Raw genomic sequence first — 17,452 nt, 5'->3', positions numbered from 1 at the left:
TAATAAATTCTTCTACTGAAGGATTAGAAATCCATTAACGTCTACATGAACCAAAGTAAATTAAGTTGCAAGTACTATTAAACTTCATTTTAAGTATAGAGAAGTTAGCAGTTAGTTACGGGAGAGAAGGGCAACAAAGCAGTGCAGAAACTAGAATTCTGAAATGTATGATATCATTCCCAACATGCTAAGTGGATTTGACTTCCCAGCTCAAAATCACAAAACAACATTGTCACTTGGAGAGTGACATTCTCCAGCCTTCGTGTAAGAAACATTGCAAGCAAACGCCCACCTAGATCCATGGGCAGTAACTGGACACTTGAACGGTTTTACTGCCCAAATCAACAGGTTCTACAGATTGTCACTCGCCAGTTAACCATTGCTCAAGAGCCAGCTGTGCTCTTCCAAAGGAAGCCCAGTCCCTGCTTGAGTCCCGTATTACCTCCACTCGGATGCTGCTTGCTGTGTTTCCTCCAAGTAACTGGTGAAGTTGGTGGTGATTGGTGAGGAGATATAACTGGGGATGTAGAATCCTAAGACAGAGGAAGAGGAATGAGGACGAAATAGAAAAATCATCAGAGGGGTCACATACAAAAGAAAACTTTGCAGATATTAAGCAGCGCTGATTTGTTTTTTTTAAAATCATGGTCGAAACTGTTTTATACAACAGAAATTTTAATTACCATGGCATTAAAAATCTGGGCACCTGTTCACAAAACAATGCAAGCTTAACTTTACATGCCAATTCCAACCTTTTGTGCAAAGGAAAAGGACTAAACAGACTGAATTTGAATCAAGTTGAAAAATGAGACATGCTACTGAAGCTTTTAATTCTGTGATCATCATAAATGCAAGAAAACAAAATTTCAAATTATTTTAACAACTTATACTCAGAGTAAAAGGATACTGAATGGTTGGCAAGTCATGACTTCAACAGTCAAGATCTGTACTATTATGAAGCAAATTTTCTAGATTCACAGTACCTGGCGTTCTGCTGCTGCTACACGCTGCCCTATCACATCATGAGGTACACTTGTGGAGACCTTTTTGACTTGCGTCCTGCTGGGAGGTGGGGGGATGACGCTGGTGTATGTACTCTGGCTGTCAGGATCAGAATACATAGATGCGTGCCTCAGCTGCAACTTCTTCTCAGAAACGATAGATCTAGGTAAAGGATTCTTCACTGTTGGAGAAAAGAAATGATTAAATGGAAGATAACACTGAGGATGGAAAAACGCTATTATGAATTTTATTTGCAACAGCTAAGCTTAACATTTTAAAAAGTTGTATCTACTGCTGTCATTACTTAGCCAACATACTGTAGACTATACAATACAGGTATTTTCTAATCAACATGTTCAGACATGTTATTACACACCTTTCGAGCAGGTGGGGCTTGAAGTGGATCTCCTGGGTTAGAGGTAGGGACACTACCACCAGAGTCTTGCTACACAAATTATATAGTTAGCCCCCAAATTTAGCAATGAACTACTAAAATTGCCTATTATCCCTACTCCTTTCAATTTATTTTCCCTTTCTTTACTCCTGTACAACTATGTCCTGAGTGATTTAGCCAAAAGTCATCACTGCTACGCCAAACTGGCAGATGATGCAATAGTCAAAAAAACAGGCAGAGGATTCAGAACAAAGTGGAGGGTCTGGTCAGTTTACGATTGGTATTTAAATTGATAACTAAGTGGTAAGTCATTAAGTCACCAACCCACGTGAATTCCTGAAATGTGCAATTGATTTAACAGCATCAAGTTCCAGCCCAGGACTCGTATGCGCCCACACAATATACAAAAATCATTCTTTGTGCAATACCATATAAAACACATGGACTCAACATCAAAGGGACGAACTGGATTGCTGCATGACTACATTATGTCAACCTCCACAAACGTAATGACTAAAACAGATTTGGTCTTTGACCCAAAGCGTTCACTCTGTATCAAACCACATCCTGGATTTTAGCGTGGTGATCAGCTCTGTGTAGGAGTGAATGGCTGCTCATAAGGTCAGGAAACCCGGAACATGTTTCCTGAACCGCCTACTGACTTAAAATGGGGTTGTCAGTGGAAGCCTTTCAGGTGCTTCACATGGCTGAAGACTACAAGTTAAGGTAGGTGCATTGGCAGAGCAAAAGAAATTGTAGAAGTGGGTGGGGCTTTACCAGGTACCTTATTGATGCTGGAAGAAATACTCCAATTCCTGACCCACCAACATCACATACCTAGAGACAATAAAAAACACTGTAGATGCAGGAATCCAAGGCAGACAAACAGGAGGCTGGAAGAACACAGCAAGCCAGGCAGCATTTGGAGGAAAGGAGCAGTCAACGTTTCGGGTATAACCCTTCTTCAGTCCTCATGGGCTCAGCACCCTTCGCCTTCTCTAGGTGCTGGGTTTCCCCAAGGCCTGAGAAACTCAGCTCTGCAGCTGTCAATGCGATGACTCTTATAAAAGAAGGCAAGCAACCTCATTACATACTTAAATGATCAACACAGCTACTGCAGTGGATTGATGGTCAATCCCTCATCCTGCCTCAAAGGCTAGAAGTGAGTGATAGATTTGGTTCCTGTGCAGATTAAGCTCCTTATTCAGCCCAAAGCATAGAAAAGGTTATCCAGGGCACCGGAACAAAAGGCCTCAAGTTTTCTCACAAACATGCCTCAAACTATGTGGAATGACTGATAAAGATCCCAATTGGTCCCATGGGCCACACAAGCCTTTTATTTAGGAGTCAAGGTCTGATTCCAAGATTAGACAATTTGATTCAAATTTTCCAAATGAGGCAACCTGCCAAGTTTTGTCTGCTTGCTAGCATGCAGGACATGAATGTAGGCACTGGAATCAGTAAGGTCATGATCCATTGCACAATTCTCTCAGCATGCAAGGCGCAGTACATGAAGTATTTCTTAAAGACCTCTGTGATACAAGACTGTACGGTGTACCAGGCCTGAGAGCAAAGAGAAGATCCAATTGAGGTGGACAGAGAATGAAGAGGGAGAATTTGTATGAGCGAGGGGAGGGGAGGGGGGGAGGGAGGACAAATCAAGGAATTAAACAGGAACCTATTGCCTTCAAAGGTTTCCGATACAAACTGACAGTTATCATTACTGCAAGGCACGGCAATGTTTATGTGGATCGCTCATGGAGAGTTACGGTTCCACCAGACCCAAAAAAAAGTATCTTAAATGGGCCATGGTATGTATTGCAAACAAAGTGTTAAAAATTTTGTAAGTATTAGTGGAATATCTAACCTCTAATTCCTTGAAAATATAAAAAGTCGCACCAATAGAATGATCATATGCTGAATGGCACACATTAGGAAGTGGTAGAGGAAGTGAATGCTGGCTTAAAAATAAGTTATAATTATTTTCAGCCATCTTAAATTCAAGAAATAAATGTAAAATAGGAATGGAAAGTAAATACAATTAAACCAAATTATATACTAGAGATAGTAGGAACTGCTGATGTGGGAGTCTGAGAATACAAGGTGTAGAGCTGGATGAATACAGCAGGCCAGGCAGCATCAGACGAGCAGGAAAGCTGACGTTTCAGGTCTGGACCCTTCTTCAGAAATGGGGGAGGGGAAATTATATACTAGATAGTTTTATATAGTTATCATATTTTACAAGTAAAACACAAAGCAGTTGAAACAAAATTTCATTAAAATTTCCACAAATATCGAGCATTTCCCAACAGATAATAAATCTATTTTGGATTTGAGTGTAGCTTCTGAGTAGGGGAAAGTAGTGTCCAGATTAATGAGTAACAGGTTATGAAATTGACATGGGCATAGAGTCGAAGTGAAAGGTGCTAACTTCAGCAGCATGGATTCCAGAATGTCTTCATTTACCCATGTCAAAGTTTCACCTCTTCAACAGTAGGCTAGAGTCAGAAAACAAGCTGGTTTGAGTTACTTTGTACTTCCCTCACAGAAAAGCATTGCGTCCCTTAACCTTATCTTCTACTCCATCAGTGTCTGTATTAAAATATCAGCTTCTGCCACCACCGACATAATCCCAGCACTAAACACACCATCTTATCCCTGGGCTCCAGAGACAAAGGAGCGATGGGAGACCACCCTTTGTAACAACTTGGTATTCTCATTACTTTTCCTCAGCCTAGCAGCTGCCTATGTGAGAACAGCAGATGCATCATCTTCTCATTGGAGTACCCCTACACCAACCTACAAGTGTCCCTTTCAAATGAAACAGCAACTTACATTTACTTCCGCCAACCTAGTACACCACATCAATGCTCATAATACGACTTCTACATGAGATACAGATGGTAGATTAAGGAACCAGTTTACTGAAGATCTTCATCTGCAAGTGAAACTGAGTTTTGTGTTGCTTGTTAATTCCATTCTCATCTTGCTGGTACATAGTAAAAGGCCAAAATAATGAATTGAATGCTAACAAGTGGCTGGCTATTTCAAGCAATTGCTAAGACTTTTAGCCATGAAGTCCCAGATAGTGTTGTATTAAAATCTAAGCTAAAAGCCATTAACTAATTAAGCTACAAAACACTGTTCTAAATGTTTTCTCTATTTACAGATCCCACTCAGGGGAGGCGATGGCCCAGTGGTATTATCACTGGACTGTTAATCCAGAGACCCAAATAACATTCTGGGGACCCAGGTTCGAATCCCACCACGGTAGAGAGTGGAATTTGAATCCAATAAATATCTGAAATTAAGAATCTAATGATGACCATGAATCCATTGTCGATAGTTGGAAAAACCCATCTGGTTCACTAATGCCCTTTAGGGAAGGAAACTGTCATCCTTACCTGGTCAGGCCTACATGTGATTCCAGACCCACAGCAATGTGAATGAATATATATATAAAAAAGTTCTCCCTCCCCCATCTGTGAAGAGGAAAAATCCTCAAAATACAAGAGGAGTAAGTTGATAAGTCATAAACTACAGGATCAGTAATCTGCTCATGGTAAAGAAGGAGAGATCACCACAAGAACATGAACGTGAGAATGATATATAGTTTCGGGACTTTGGAGGCAGCATGGGAATTCAGTGCTGAGAGAAAGAGGAGTTTTTTTTAAGCTTATAGCTCATGTTTTTTAAATAGAATAAATTGAAGGCCAGGATAAAGGCCCAACACAAAAACAGCAATATGACAGGAAAACCGCACATTTAATAGTTGACAATGGCTGCTAATTTTATTACAGGCTTTCAGATTAAAAGGTGAGGGGAAATATTTACAGGTTACAAACTCTAGGGTCAGTAGGGTATGAAAAACAAATGAAGAACTAAACAATTAAAATAAGAGATACCAGGCCAGGTTATATGTTGTACCTGCATGATGTGGGAGCTGGTGGAGCCCATTGTGGTTCATAGTGACCACGTCTGTAGCAAGCGTTGGTTGTTTGAGGAACTCCGGCTCAAAGTTGAGAAGCAAATCCGAGCTTTGAATACTATAACACATTAGGGAGGAGGAAAGTTCCTCGGAAGCTATGTTTCAGGTGGTAGTCACATCCCTTAGATTAACTACTTCAAAATGTGGTCAGTGCTCAAGGACAGGAAGGATTTGACTATGAACATAGCAGGTAGAGGGATCCAGGAGGTAGTGCTGAAGGAGCCTCAGCCCTTGAGCTTGTTTAACAGGTTTGAGAATCTTGCTCCCTAAGTGGATGAGAGCAGGGTGAAAGGAGGATTAACAAAGTGATCACAGCACCAAGGTATAGGAAGCCATTCGATAAGCAGGAGGAAAGAGAAATGTGGTTGTCATCAGGGACAGTAACAGGAGAATAGACACCATTTTCAGTGGACAGGTTCAAGAGTTGCGAAGGCTGTGTTACCTGGGCTGCAAAGGAACTTGGAGTGGGAGAGAGAAGATACAGCTGTTATGGTTCACGAAGGAACCAATGACATAGGTGGAAAGAGGATCCACTGAGAGAATGAGAAGCTAGGGGCTAAATTAAAAAGCAGAACTGAAAAAGGTAATAATCTGATTACTACCTGAGCAATGAGCTAATTGGCAGAGGGCGAAGAAAAATGATACAAAGGTAAAGGAGAAAGTAGGGCTGCAAGTTACCATTTACCATTTGTTTACAATTTACATAGATGATTGAGAGTAGGGGGACCAAGTGCAGTGCATGAAAGTTCCCAGCTGACACTAACGTACAGTGAAGTGTACAGAGGACACAAAGTTTACAGAGGGATATAAATAGGTTAAGAGTGTGGGCAAGGGTCTGGTGGGCGGTGTACAATGTTGGTAAATGTGAGGTCATCCATTTTGATAGAATAAAGCAAAATGGATTATTTAAATGGTGAAAAATTGCAGTATGCTGCTGTGCAGAAAGATCTGGGTGTCCTTTTGCATGAATCACAAAATGTTGGTTTGCATATGCAGCAGGCAATTAAGGAAGGCAATTGGAATACTGTCCTTCACTTCTAGAAGGCTGGAGTTTAAGAATGGGGAGGTTATGCTGCAGCTGCATAGGGTGCTGGTGAGGCCACACGGAGTACAGCGCATAGTTTTGGTCTCCTTACTTGAGAAAGGAAGTACTGGCACTGGAGGTGGTTCACTAGGTTGATTCCAGAGTTGAGAGGGTCGGCTTGAGGAGAGATTGAGTAAACTGGAACTAAACTCATTGGAATTTATAAGAATGAGAGTGGATCTTACAGAAATATATAAAATCATGAAGGGAATAGATAAGACAGAAGCAGGGAGGCTGTTTCCACTGGCAGGTGAAACTAGAACTAGGGGGCATAGCCTAAAAAGAGGGAGCAGATTTAAGACTGAGTTGAGGAGTAGCTTCTTCATCCAAAGGGTTATGAATCTGTGGAATTCCCTGCTCAGTGAAGCAGTTGAAGCTAAAATATTTTTAAAAGGCAAAGATAGATAGACTCTTGAACAGTGAAAGAATTAAGGGCTTTGATTAGCAGGCAGGTAAGTGGAGTGAGTCTACCAAAGATCAGCCATGATCTTATTAAATGGTGGAGAAGGCTTGATGGGCCAGATGGCCTACTCCTGCTCCTATTTCTAAGGTTATGCTCTTAGTGATGGGTTTGATTGTTACCAGAAACTAAAAGGCAGTGACAAAATGAGAGAGGTTGGAAGAGGTTATTAAACTTTCCAGAACAAGTAAACAGGACAGACAGAATGGAAAGGGTCAGCAATCTAACTTTAGGCACAACAGATAAGGGGATAATTAGGAGAAGGTGGTGGTTAATAGAAGACCGAGGATGTTGTACTTAAATGCACACAGTATACAAAACAAGGTAAATGAACCTGGAGCGCAGATTGAAATTGGCAGGTACAAATGTCATGGGCACCAGAGACAGGGCTGGAAACTAAATATCCAAGGATAAGCATCCAATCGAAAGGATACATAGATACGGGGTTGGCTTGTTAGTATGAAATTAAAATCAATAGCAACTATCGAGGTTGAGAAGATTTGTAGCTCGGACTGTTGATGCGGTTGTTGACTTGGTCTCTGACCTGGTAAGTTCGTTCGCAAACATTTCATCGCCATGCTAGGTAACATCATCAGTGCACCTCTGGTGAAGCATCGGTGTTCTGTCCCCCTTGCTATATGTCTCTTTGCAAAAGCATTACACAGGGCAGACCAGAAGGAAACTAGCCATGAAGATTTATGAACACCAACTAACTACCAAGAGACATGACCAACTCATTTCAATACAAGCGAACATAGAGGGATACCAATTTGGCTGGGACAACGCAGCCATCCTAGGACAAGCTGTGCAAAGACATGCATGAAAATTCCTGGAGGCCTGGCACTCAAACCCAGAACTCCATTAACAACCACGTAGGACTGGACCCCATATACCAACTGCTAAGAAACAAACCCAGAAGTGATGCCACCCACCCCAACAAACAAAGACACACATGTAACAAGCAGGACAGAACACCGATGCTTCACCGGAGGCACACCTAGCATGGTAACAAAATATTTGCGAACAATCTTACCAGCGCAGCGATCAAGTCAACAACTGACCCATAGCAAGAATCGATAAGGTTGGAAGGCATAGAATCTGTGTGCGTAGAGTTGAGGAACCATGAAAGAAAAAAAGGACATCAAGTTCTATACATGCCTCCTAGCAGCAGTCAGGATGTAGAGAAAATAAATCAGGAGATAGAAAAGGTACATAAAACAAAAGGCACTGTCTCACTAATCATGGGGTCTACAATCCGCAAGTGGACCGTGAAAATCAGATTGGCATTATATTTCAAGAAAAGGAATTCATGGAATATCTAAGAGATGGTTTTTTGGAGCAGCTTGTGATACCAGGGAGTGGGCAATTCTGGATTTGGTGATGCATTATGAGGTAGACTTGATTAGGGTGCTAAAGGCGAAGAAACCCCAACGGGACAGTGATTATAATACAATGGAATTCACACTGCAGTTAGACAGCAAAAAGCTTGCATCAGATGTAACAATTGGTTACCTTTATAGAGTCATTGAGTTATGCAGCATGGAAACAGATGCTATGGTCCAACTAAGCTATGCTGAACATAAACTGGTCCCACCTGTCTGCACCTGGTCCAGATCTCTCCAAACTTTTTCTACTCATATCCTTCCAAACATCTTTTAAACATTGTAACTGTACACGCATCCACCACTTCCTCAGGAAGATCATTGCACAAGCAAACCACCCTCTGTAAAATAACTGCCTGTCTTTTTAAGAAAAAAACTCTCCTCTCACGTTTAAAAACGTGCCCCCCAGTCTTGAAATCCCCCTTCCTAGGGAATAAACAACTACCATCAACTCTATCTATACCTCTTATTATTTTATAAACCTCTATCAGATCATTTCTCGACCTCCTACACTCCAGTGAAAAATGTCCCAGCCTATCCAGCCTTTCTTTATAACTCAAGCCTTCCATACCCGACAACAACCTGGTAAATCTCTTCTGAACCCTCTTCAGCTTGATAATATCCTTCCTGTAACTGGGCAACTAGAACTGGACACAGTATTCCAGAAGAGGCCTCAATGTCCTGTACAAGCTCAACATAATGTCCCAACTCCTGTGCTCAAAGGACTGAGCAATGAAGGCAAGCGTGTCAAACTCAGTGCTGCATGACTGTGACTCTGTAAAGGTAACTTCAAAAGACTGAGGGAGGAGTTGGCCAGAGTTGATTGGAAGAGGAGCCTAGCAAGGGAGACGACGGAACAGCGATGGCAGGAATTTTTGGGGGCCATTTGGGCGGCACAGCAGAAATTCATCCCAAGAAAGAAGAAACATACTAAGGGGAAGGCGAGGCAACTGAGGGAAGTCAGGGACGGCATAAAAGTAAAAGAGAGAGTAGAGAATTTGGTGAGGATAAGCGGGAAGTCAGAGGATTGGGAAGCCTTCAAAAACCAGTCGAGAACAAATAAAAGGGAAAGATTAAGTAGTGACTGTAAGCTAGCTAGTAATATAAAAGAAGATTGCAAGAGAGTTTTTAGATATATAAAAAGGTAAGACAGACAAGGGTGGACATTAGACCACTGGAAATTAAGGCTGGAGAAGCCTCATGGGGAACAAAAAATTGTGGTGGAATAGAATAAGTACTTTGCATCAGTTGAGGTGATGGAAAGACTGCGGAAGGGCTTGGACAGGCTGACAGTGTGGGCAAAGAAGTGGCAGACGGAATGTCATGTGGAAAAGTGAGAGGTTATGCATTTTGTTACAAAGGTAGTATCTAAGGAAGGATGCTGGTCTTAGAGGATGTTTACAAGAATGACCCCAGGGATGAAGGGCTTGTCATGTGAGGTATAGTTGAAGACACTGGATCTGTATTTGATGGGATTTCGGAGGAGAAGGGGGATGTCACTGAAACTTCCAGAATACTGATAGGCCTGGATAGAGTGGATTTGGAGATCACATTTCGGCTAGGAGAGACTAGGACCTGAGGGCACAGCCTCAGAGTGAAGGGGCGAACATCAGAACTGAAATAGAGGAATTTCTTCAGCCAGGAGGGTGGTTAATTTGTGGAACTCATTGTTGCAAAGGGCTGTGGAGACCAAGTAATTGAGTGTACGTATGACAGAGAAAGATTCTTGATTAGTGAGGGGGTCAAGAATAATGGGTAGGAGGCAGGAGAACAGGGTTGAGAAACACGTCAGCCATGTTCAAATGACAGTGCAGACAATGGGCCAAATAGCCTAATTCTGCTTCTATGTCTTATGGGCTAAGATTTGAAGTTTGGCCATTGGAACTTCCCAAAGCAAGTCTGATGTTCACTGGAACTTCACATTTATCAGGGTGATACTTACTGCTCTGGTTGGATTGAATGATGGGGATTTGTGGGGGGGGATAATTCCTCTTTGAAATTAAAATATCAGCAGAGAGAATAGACTTTTCTCTCTTCTGCTAAAGTAAGTCAATAGAAACAGGTCTGTAGTTAGCCAAGAATCAAAGATGACTGCTCAAAATATTAGACATGGAACAGCTCTTCAAAGACAAATCATAAGAGCTTTGATCTCACAGATGCTGTAAAAATGTATTCGGGATATATGATACAATAAAAGTTTAATTAAATAGTTACAGCAGCCAGATACATGCAGACAGAAGCACAGAGCTTAAATGGTCCAAGCACTCAAGATCAGGGGAGGTGCAAATGAAGCTAGCTCAAATGTAATCACTAGTGCCCGAGGTGGGTTCGGCCAGAACTGAACAAAATAATTAGACCAAAGAATTCACTTACCAAAGAATCTCATCAATTCAATACTTGAATAGCTAATGCCCAGGTCAGGAAGGACTTCAATTCAGTCTCACGATCCAAAAGGACAAGGTCATAGTCGCTCAAAACAATGCCAATCATTCACACAGACCCTAGGCTATGAGTGATTGGCCATTTCACGCTGTTAACTTGTCATCTATACAAAAATCAACCTCACCTTTGCAACAACCTCAACTCCGAACTAACCAGTTCTTAATAATGGTGATTTACATTGAGACAGAGTTCGTCCATGACCTGCTACTCATTCGGTGTATAACTGTCCATTAATGATTAGCTATTCAGCCTGCTCAATGACCTTGACAATTTATTCATAGATGAGTGCTTGCATACCCTATGTTAAATCTGAAGTTGAGACCATGTAGCTAATAGTTGTTAGTGCCTGGCTTGTTTAACTCAATCTTTGTTGATTTGGCAAAAATCATTAACTTTCTTATGTATTAGATTTTGGATGTTGTCATTGTTCTAAGATCACCACGTCACCAAGACTGTGTACGGTGCCGTACTAATATTAACACAAGTGGAGTTAATTCTCTACACAAGTACTTTCACAGCTCATTTTATTAATCCCAGTTCATGGCAAGAGTCTGGAACTCTGCACGAAAGGGTGGTTGAGTCAAACTCTCAACTCTGAAGGAATTTTTATGATATTCACTTGCCTTGCCACAGCCTCCAGGGTTATGGGCAAAAAGCTGGAAAATGGGACTACAATGGTCAGGCTTTTGTGACTGGCAAGGACACAGTGGGCTGAATGACCTCCCTGCCCAGTGAAGCGGTTGAAGCTACCTCGCTGAATGTTTTTAAGGCAAAGCTAGATAAATTTTTGAACAGTAAAGGAATTAAGGGTTATGGTGAGTCAGCAAGTAAGTGGAGCTGAGTCTCAAAAAGATCAGCCATGATCTTATTAAATGGCGGGGCAGGCTTGAGGGGCCAGATGGCCTACTCCTGCTCCTAGTTCTGATGTTCTTATGTTCTTGTGCTGCAAACACCAAGTCTAATTAAGTGAATGAGTGTAATTTACCTCCCAATTAGTAATTCAAAGACAGTCAACTAAAACCGAAGCACAGTGCTAGAGCAGGACACAACAGCATTGGCAATGGCACATGGAGAGAGGATTGCTGCTGACTAACTCACGTTATTCCTTGGCTGAACAACCCAATGGTTTAGATCTGATGAGTCACATTTTTAAAACAGTAGGTATACAAAGCACAAGATGTAAATTTTGCATCTAGATTGGAGATAATTACCCACATCCACATTGTGATCGTTAGTGATCACCCAAGTTCAACCCTCATAACAAAACTCCAAAATAAAATGGCCCAAAACACCACTGACTCCATTCCATCCTAACTCCCTATTGCATCTGTCTGAAAGATTTCCTCAATAACAGAATTCAAATCCCTTGTCCTTTGGATTACAAAAAACCCTAAATTTGCAACCTCCTTCTGTTCAATAAGCCTCCCAAGATGTCCTTTGTTCTTTACAGTCCTGCATGTTTTACAATTCCCTCTTAGTCCTCATTCTTTTGGAGAGAGAGCAGACTTAGCCTCAAAGCATGCAACTCTCTCCTGAAACAACCTTACATGCCTTTACATCCTCAAAAAGCTTTCAAACCTATATCTGGGTATGGAGACAATAAGGACTGCAGATGCTGGAAGCCACAGTCTATAGATGTAAGGCTGGAAAAGCACAGCAGGTAAGTCACCGTTTCATGCCAAAACGTGACGAAGGGTTTCGGCCTGAAACATTGACTTACCTGCTCTTCGGATGCTGTCTGACCTGCTGTGCTTTTTCAGCCTCACACCTATAGACTATATCTGGGGTATGCTGCACACATTTAAGGTAAAATGACGAGAACGACAAGAAGTTTAAAATAAACATATCTCAGATCAGTGGTGGGAAATCCAGGGCTTTAAACATATATTCAAACACTCATGAACCTTTAAGGCAGATGTCAGATTGGGAGTGATTTATAACAAGGGGGTAGGCAATGGCCTAATGGCATTAATCACTGGACCGTTAGTTCAGAGACCCAGATAACATTCTAACCCGGGTTCGAATCCCACCATGGCAGATAGTGGAATTTGAATCCAATAAGTATCTGAAATTAAGAATCTAATGATAACCGTGAATCCATGGTCAATTGTCGGAAAAACCCATCTGGCTCACTAATGCCCTTTAGGGAAGGAAACTGCCATCCTTACCTGGTCTGGTCTACATGTGACGTCAGACACACAGCAATGTGGTTGACTCTCGACTGCCCTCTGGGCAATAAATGCTGCCTAGCCAGCAATGCTGTCATCCCATGAATGAATTTAAAAAGTGGGACTGTTCGATTGACCATCTGTGGGTGATGTACCAGTGGGAGGCTAGTGTGTCCCAGAACTGTAACCAAAAAAAGTGCTGCCTTCAGGAATCGAAGTCAGAGGCCTACAAAACACCAACGAGTCTGCGCCAGTTTAAAACAACCTAACTATTCCAATCCATTTCCCACCACTTAGCCCATAGCCTTGTATGCCTTGGCATCACAAGCGCACATCCAAATACTTATAACGTTTAAGGATTTCTGTCTCTGCCACCCTTAAAGGCAGTGAGTTTCAGATTCCCACCGCCCTTGGTGAGAAAGCTTTTCCTCACGTCCCCTCTAAACCTTCTTCAACTTTACATTAAATCTACGCTTCCCCCTTCACCCCACCTGGAGTCATTTGTCCCTCCAAAAAGGAGGGACATTCCCTCCTGTCTACCCTATCTGCAGTAACATCCCTCTTGTGTATTCCAGAATTGCACACGATATACTAGCTGTCTAAACAACATTTTATACAGTTGTAGCATCACCTCCCTCCTCTCAGGCCAGCTAATAAACTTCAGGTTTTGAAATCTACATTTCAAAATCTAATTTCTGTCCTCTAATAATTCTTAAAAAGCATATGATCTTTTTCTTACTATTAGAACTGGAAAATAAAAAAAGCAAGGAAAAATTGGATTTGCTGCAAGCCTATCATCTTACGTAGATGGAAGTACGTGGATGACCTTATTTAACATAAAACCATTCTTCCAACATGCAACCACAATGTAAAAGTCTACACAAATTTAAGATGTGCTTTCCCCCACAATAGGCAACAGGCTGGAACAATATTGCCACAAATTCATAATCAGTGCACCATCAAAAACAGTTCAACTACTTTTTTTGTTAAAAGAAAAGATTAAAAACAGGATGTGGGCATCAATGGCTAGGCCAGCATTCATTGCCCATCCTCAGTTACCCAGAGGGCAGTTAAGAGTCAACAACATTGCTGTGAGTACGGAGTCACATGTAGACCAGACCAAGTAAGGATGGCAGTTTCCTTCCCTAAAGGACATCAGTGAACTAGATTTTTTTTTCTGACAATTGACCATGGTTTCATGGTCATCATTAGACTTTTAATTCCAGATTTTTATTGAATTGAAATTCCACCATCTGCTATGGTGGAATTCAAATTCAGGTACCCAGAACATTACTTGGGTCTGCAGATTATTGCATTATTAACGCAAGCAGCCACAAACAAAACAAAAAGTGGGTGCTGAAAGGATAGTTATTTTACCTGTGGTGGTGACCTGCTGTGTTTCCCAGGGCAAATTTACACGTAACCCAGCAAAGATTGCTGGCCATTATTAGAAGCTTAAAAAGGCTAAGTTAGGTTTTATAATTCCAAACTCTCAAATCTTCCCTCAGCAGCTGCAAAGACAGACCAGTAAACCAGACAGCATTCACAATCACTTACTTTCATGCACAGAACTTTTCACAATTAAGTGGTTTTCCAAACATATGAACAACCTCCAAATGTACAAAATAGAAGCAAGAATAGGCCATTGAAGCCTCAAGCCTGCTCTGCCACTTGAAAGGATCGTTAATGATCTGATTTTGAAATCTCAACTCCACCTTCACGATGAGCCTCTATACCCTTTAGCTCCCCATCAATCAACACCCTGAATATATTCAAAATGGAGTTGCCCAATGACTCCGGCTCCATTACTCACTGGGATAGTGAATTCCATAGGCAAGTTGCTCGCTGAAAAATTGATCCTATCTTGGTCTTACACAGGATATCCTAATTTTTAAAACACAGTCGCCCAGTTCTAGGCTCTCCCAAAGGAGAAATATCCTTTCAGCATCCTTGTTTCCTACAAATTTAGTAAGAATTATCTCACTTTTGGCTTCAAGTATTGGTTTAGTTCAGTTGACATCCAAATCAAAGTTAGAGTTCAATACACACTCCAGTATGTAACCTAAAATGACACTTCAGAGCACTGTTACAGCACTTCAGACGAGAGGTTATATCAAAGCCCCATTTGTCTGATAAGGTGGACATTAAAACTCTCATGCATCTATCAGAAAGGACAGCAAGAAGTTCCCCTATTATGATCAACATTTCATACTGAATTTACTTCAAAAAAAATAAATCTATGAATCATGTACTTCACTTGTTATGTGTGCAATCTTGAGTAAAAAGGGGTGACATCCCAATGCAGTACTGTTGGAGGTGATGTTAAACCTTAGTCCACCTGTGTTTCAGTGGACACAAGAAACTCATAGCATTAGTCTAAAAAGAAACAAGGGCAGCTAATTTATCTATCCTCTGTGTTCTGGTCAAAATTTAATCCTCAAATCACCTCACAGACAGATTAACTGGTCACAGTTACATGGTTGCTTGTGGGAGCTGTTTATGTGCAAAATGACTGTCACATTCGTACGATACAATACTGAAGTCTTTTAAAAATACCCGATTGCTTGGAAAGTATTTTGACCTATCTGGTGATTGGGAAAAAGCACTCTCTGAACGCAAATCTTTATTTTCAAAGTAGCAACTTCACATTTCAAAACTAATTGAACTCGATTAGGCTGCTTTGGGGACATGGTAGAGAGAGTTAAAAAGAAGTTATTTTTAAATAGCATATGTAGAAAGAAAAATATGTAGAAAACAGCATTAGACCACAATAACCATACCACAGAGGTCAGGCTTTTTAATTTATTTTAAAAAAAAACTTGTTCAACATTAAATCCTATCCCCTATCTCTGGGAATAAAAATTAAAACTAATGATTCACAGATTGCTGATTTGATAGATTGCAAGAGACACAAGGTATATCCCAAGACAGAGCAGACAGCAAAGGCATGCTTCCCCCAAAAAGGAGGGCAATCACCTGGGGAACAGTTTTAAGGCATTTGGTAGAAGGATTATATACAGGACATATGGAAAATTCTTTTCACCCAGAGTGGAGTGTGCCTGAAATGTACTGCCCAAATTGCTGAAGGTAAAAATTCTCAACTCATTTATAAAAAGGTGCCTGGATCAATACCTGAAGGGCTGTAATCTGCAAAGCAATGGACCAGGTGTTGTAAAGTGGGACTGAAATGGGCAGCTAGTTTATTCAGCTGGCACATACAACAGGCGGAATGTCTTCTTTCTGTGCTGTTCTATGTTTCCTTTCCAGTCACCCCATCTCAGATGCCATTGAGAACACAAAAACATTTCACAGGGATTACGTACCTGCACAGGCAAACAACAGTTTTGATAGTAAAATTCTCAGTTTCTCTCCAGAGAGGAGACACAATGGAGCTTTTTTGGATAAAAGCTTTGGAAGAACAGATAGTCATGGCAATACTATATTGGCTTACAGTAAGAATAATAACAGACTTCCACAAATCATTCCAGTGAATGAGTTGCTCAGTTTGTTTACACAGGAGACAAACAGTTGAGATTATCTTTTGCAGATTTATTTTATTTACTTATTTATTTTAGTTACACCATAAGTTTTACGAATTGAGAACAATAACCTTCTGCAAATAGAATATTAACACTAAAATGAAGCCTGGTGCTTTAATGTTTGGAAGATAACATAAGCAGTTTTAAATGTTTGCAGGTGTTGAGTACTAACTGAGGATTTGCTTCTGTTATAGTCAAAGTGCTCTCATGGTGCAGTGGTACTGTTCCTACCTTTGAACCAGGAGGCCCAAGTACAAGCCCCATCTCCTCCAGAGGCGTGACATAACATTTCTGAACAGGCTGATCTGTAAGTAGCTTGTGTTATGGTCAATAGGGACAGACTGAAATTGTGGAGACTAAGTTAGGCATGTTTATAGTATGCTCATCTTTAAATAAAAGCATTTAAAGGTTAGGTTGAGTTCTATGCATCAACTGTAGACTTTCTGGAATAGACCACAACTGCCATGGCAAAGATTTTCAATCTAGTTCAGGTTGGAAGGGGTCCTTTACTCCATCCACTCATCTTTCCGCAGGAATCTATAATGCCCACCCATTGCAATTTTGAACTTCCTCTTGAATGATTGAAGAATATTTGCCTTGGGTATTTACCTGGATGGCCATTTGAAATACTGAACATTCTTTGCAAGAAGGGTTCCATGATCAAGTATGGAAAAACATGGATCCAAGTCAATTCCAATCCATCTCACTTGGTCAGGGACAAGTCCCAGTTGCTGCCAAAATGGTTAAAGAAGGAATGCTTGAAAGTACTTGGATGCGTCTGCAGAATTGTAACTTTGTTGTGTTCTGGATGCCAACACTGGAAGAGATTTGTAAAGAATTGAGTGCTGACACTTGCCACCCAGACTTCAGGCTCTGGTTCACCCCTGTAAGATACTGTGGATGATAATACCAAGTGATTTAAGAGGGGGCATATTTTTAAAGTGAAAGGAGAAAGATTTAAAAAAGGACATGAGGAACAACTTTTTTTTTTTT

General features: G+C 41.0%; 1 protein-coding gene across 1 annotated transcript; it reads right to left on the bottom strand.

Annotated features, from left to right (window-relative positions):
• Positions 1 to 383: 383 nt before the first annotated feature.
• LOC125484083 (ralBP1-associated Eps domain-containing protein 1-like) lies at positions 384 to 17,156 on the bottom strand. Its single transcript, XM_048601383.1, has 3 exons — positions 17,069 to 17,156; positions 984 to 1,183; positions 384 to 533 (listed from the first exon to the last, which is right to left on the bottom strand). Exons 1-3 carry the CDS (start codon positions 17,115 to 17,117, stop codon positions 384 to 386), a joined length of 399 nt encoding a protein of 132 aa, XP_048457340.1. The 5' UTR covers positions 17,118 to 17,156.
• Between the last annotated feature and the right edge of the window lie 296 nt (positions 17,157 to 17,452).

This window comes from Rhincodon typus, chromosome 9 (assembly GCF_021869965.1).
Source record: "Rhincodon typus isolate 14 chromosome 9, sRhiTyp1.1, whole genome shotgun sequence".
Classification (NCBI taxonomy): Eukaryota; Metazoa; Chordata; class Chondrichthyes; order Orectolobiformes; family Rhincodontidae; genus Rhincodon; species Rhincodon typus.
The sequence above is the reverse complement of the archived record's forward strand: the minus strand, read 5'-3'. Positions and strand labels throughout refer to the sequence as shown.

What these genes read in the sequence shown, in the direction of transcription:
- LOC125484083 (XM_048601383.1), bottom strand. Translation starts at nt 17,117, where the DNA reads ATGGAACCCTTCTTGCAAAGAATGTTCAGTATTTCAAATGGCCATCCA. An exon ending in TATTTCAAATGGCCATCCAG is followed by an intron (nt 1,184 to 17,068) that starts GTAAATACCCAA and finishes TTTCTCCAACAG; the next exon opens with TGAAGAATCCTTTACCTAGA. An exon ending in TAGCAGCAGCAGAACGCCAG is followed by an intron (nt 534 to 983) that starts GTACTGTGAATC and finishes CCTCTGTCTTAG; the next exon opens with GATTCTACATCCCCAGTTAT.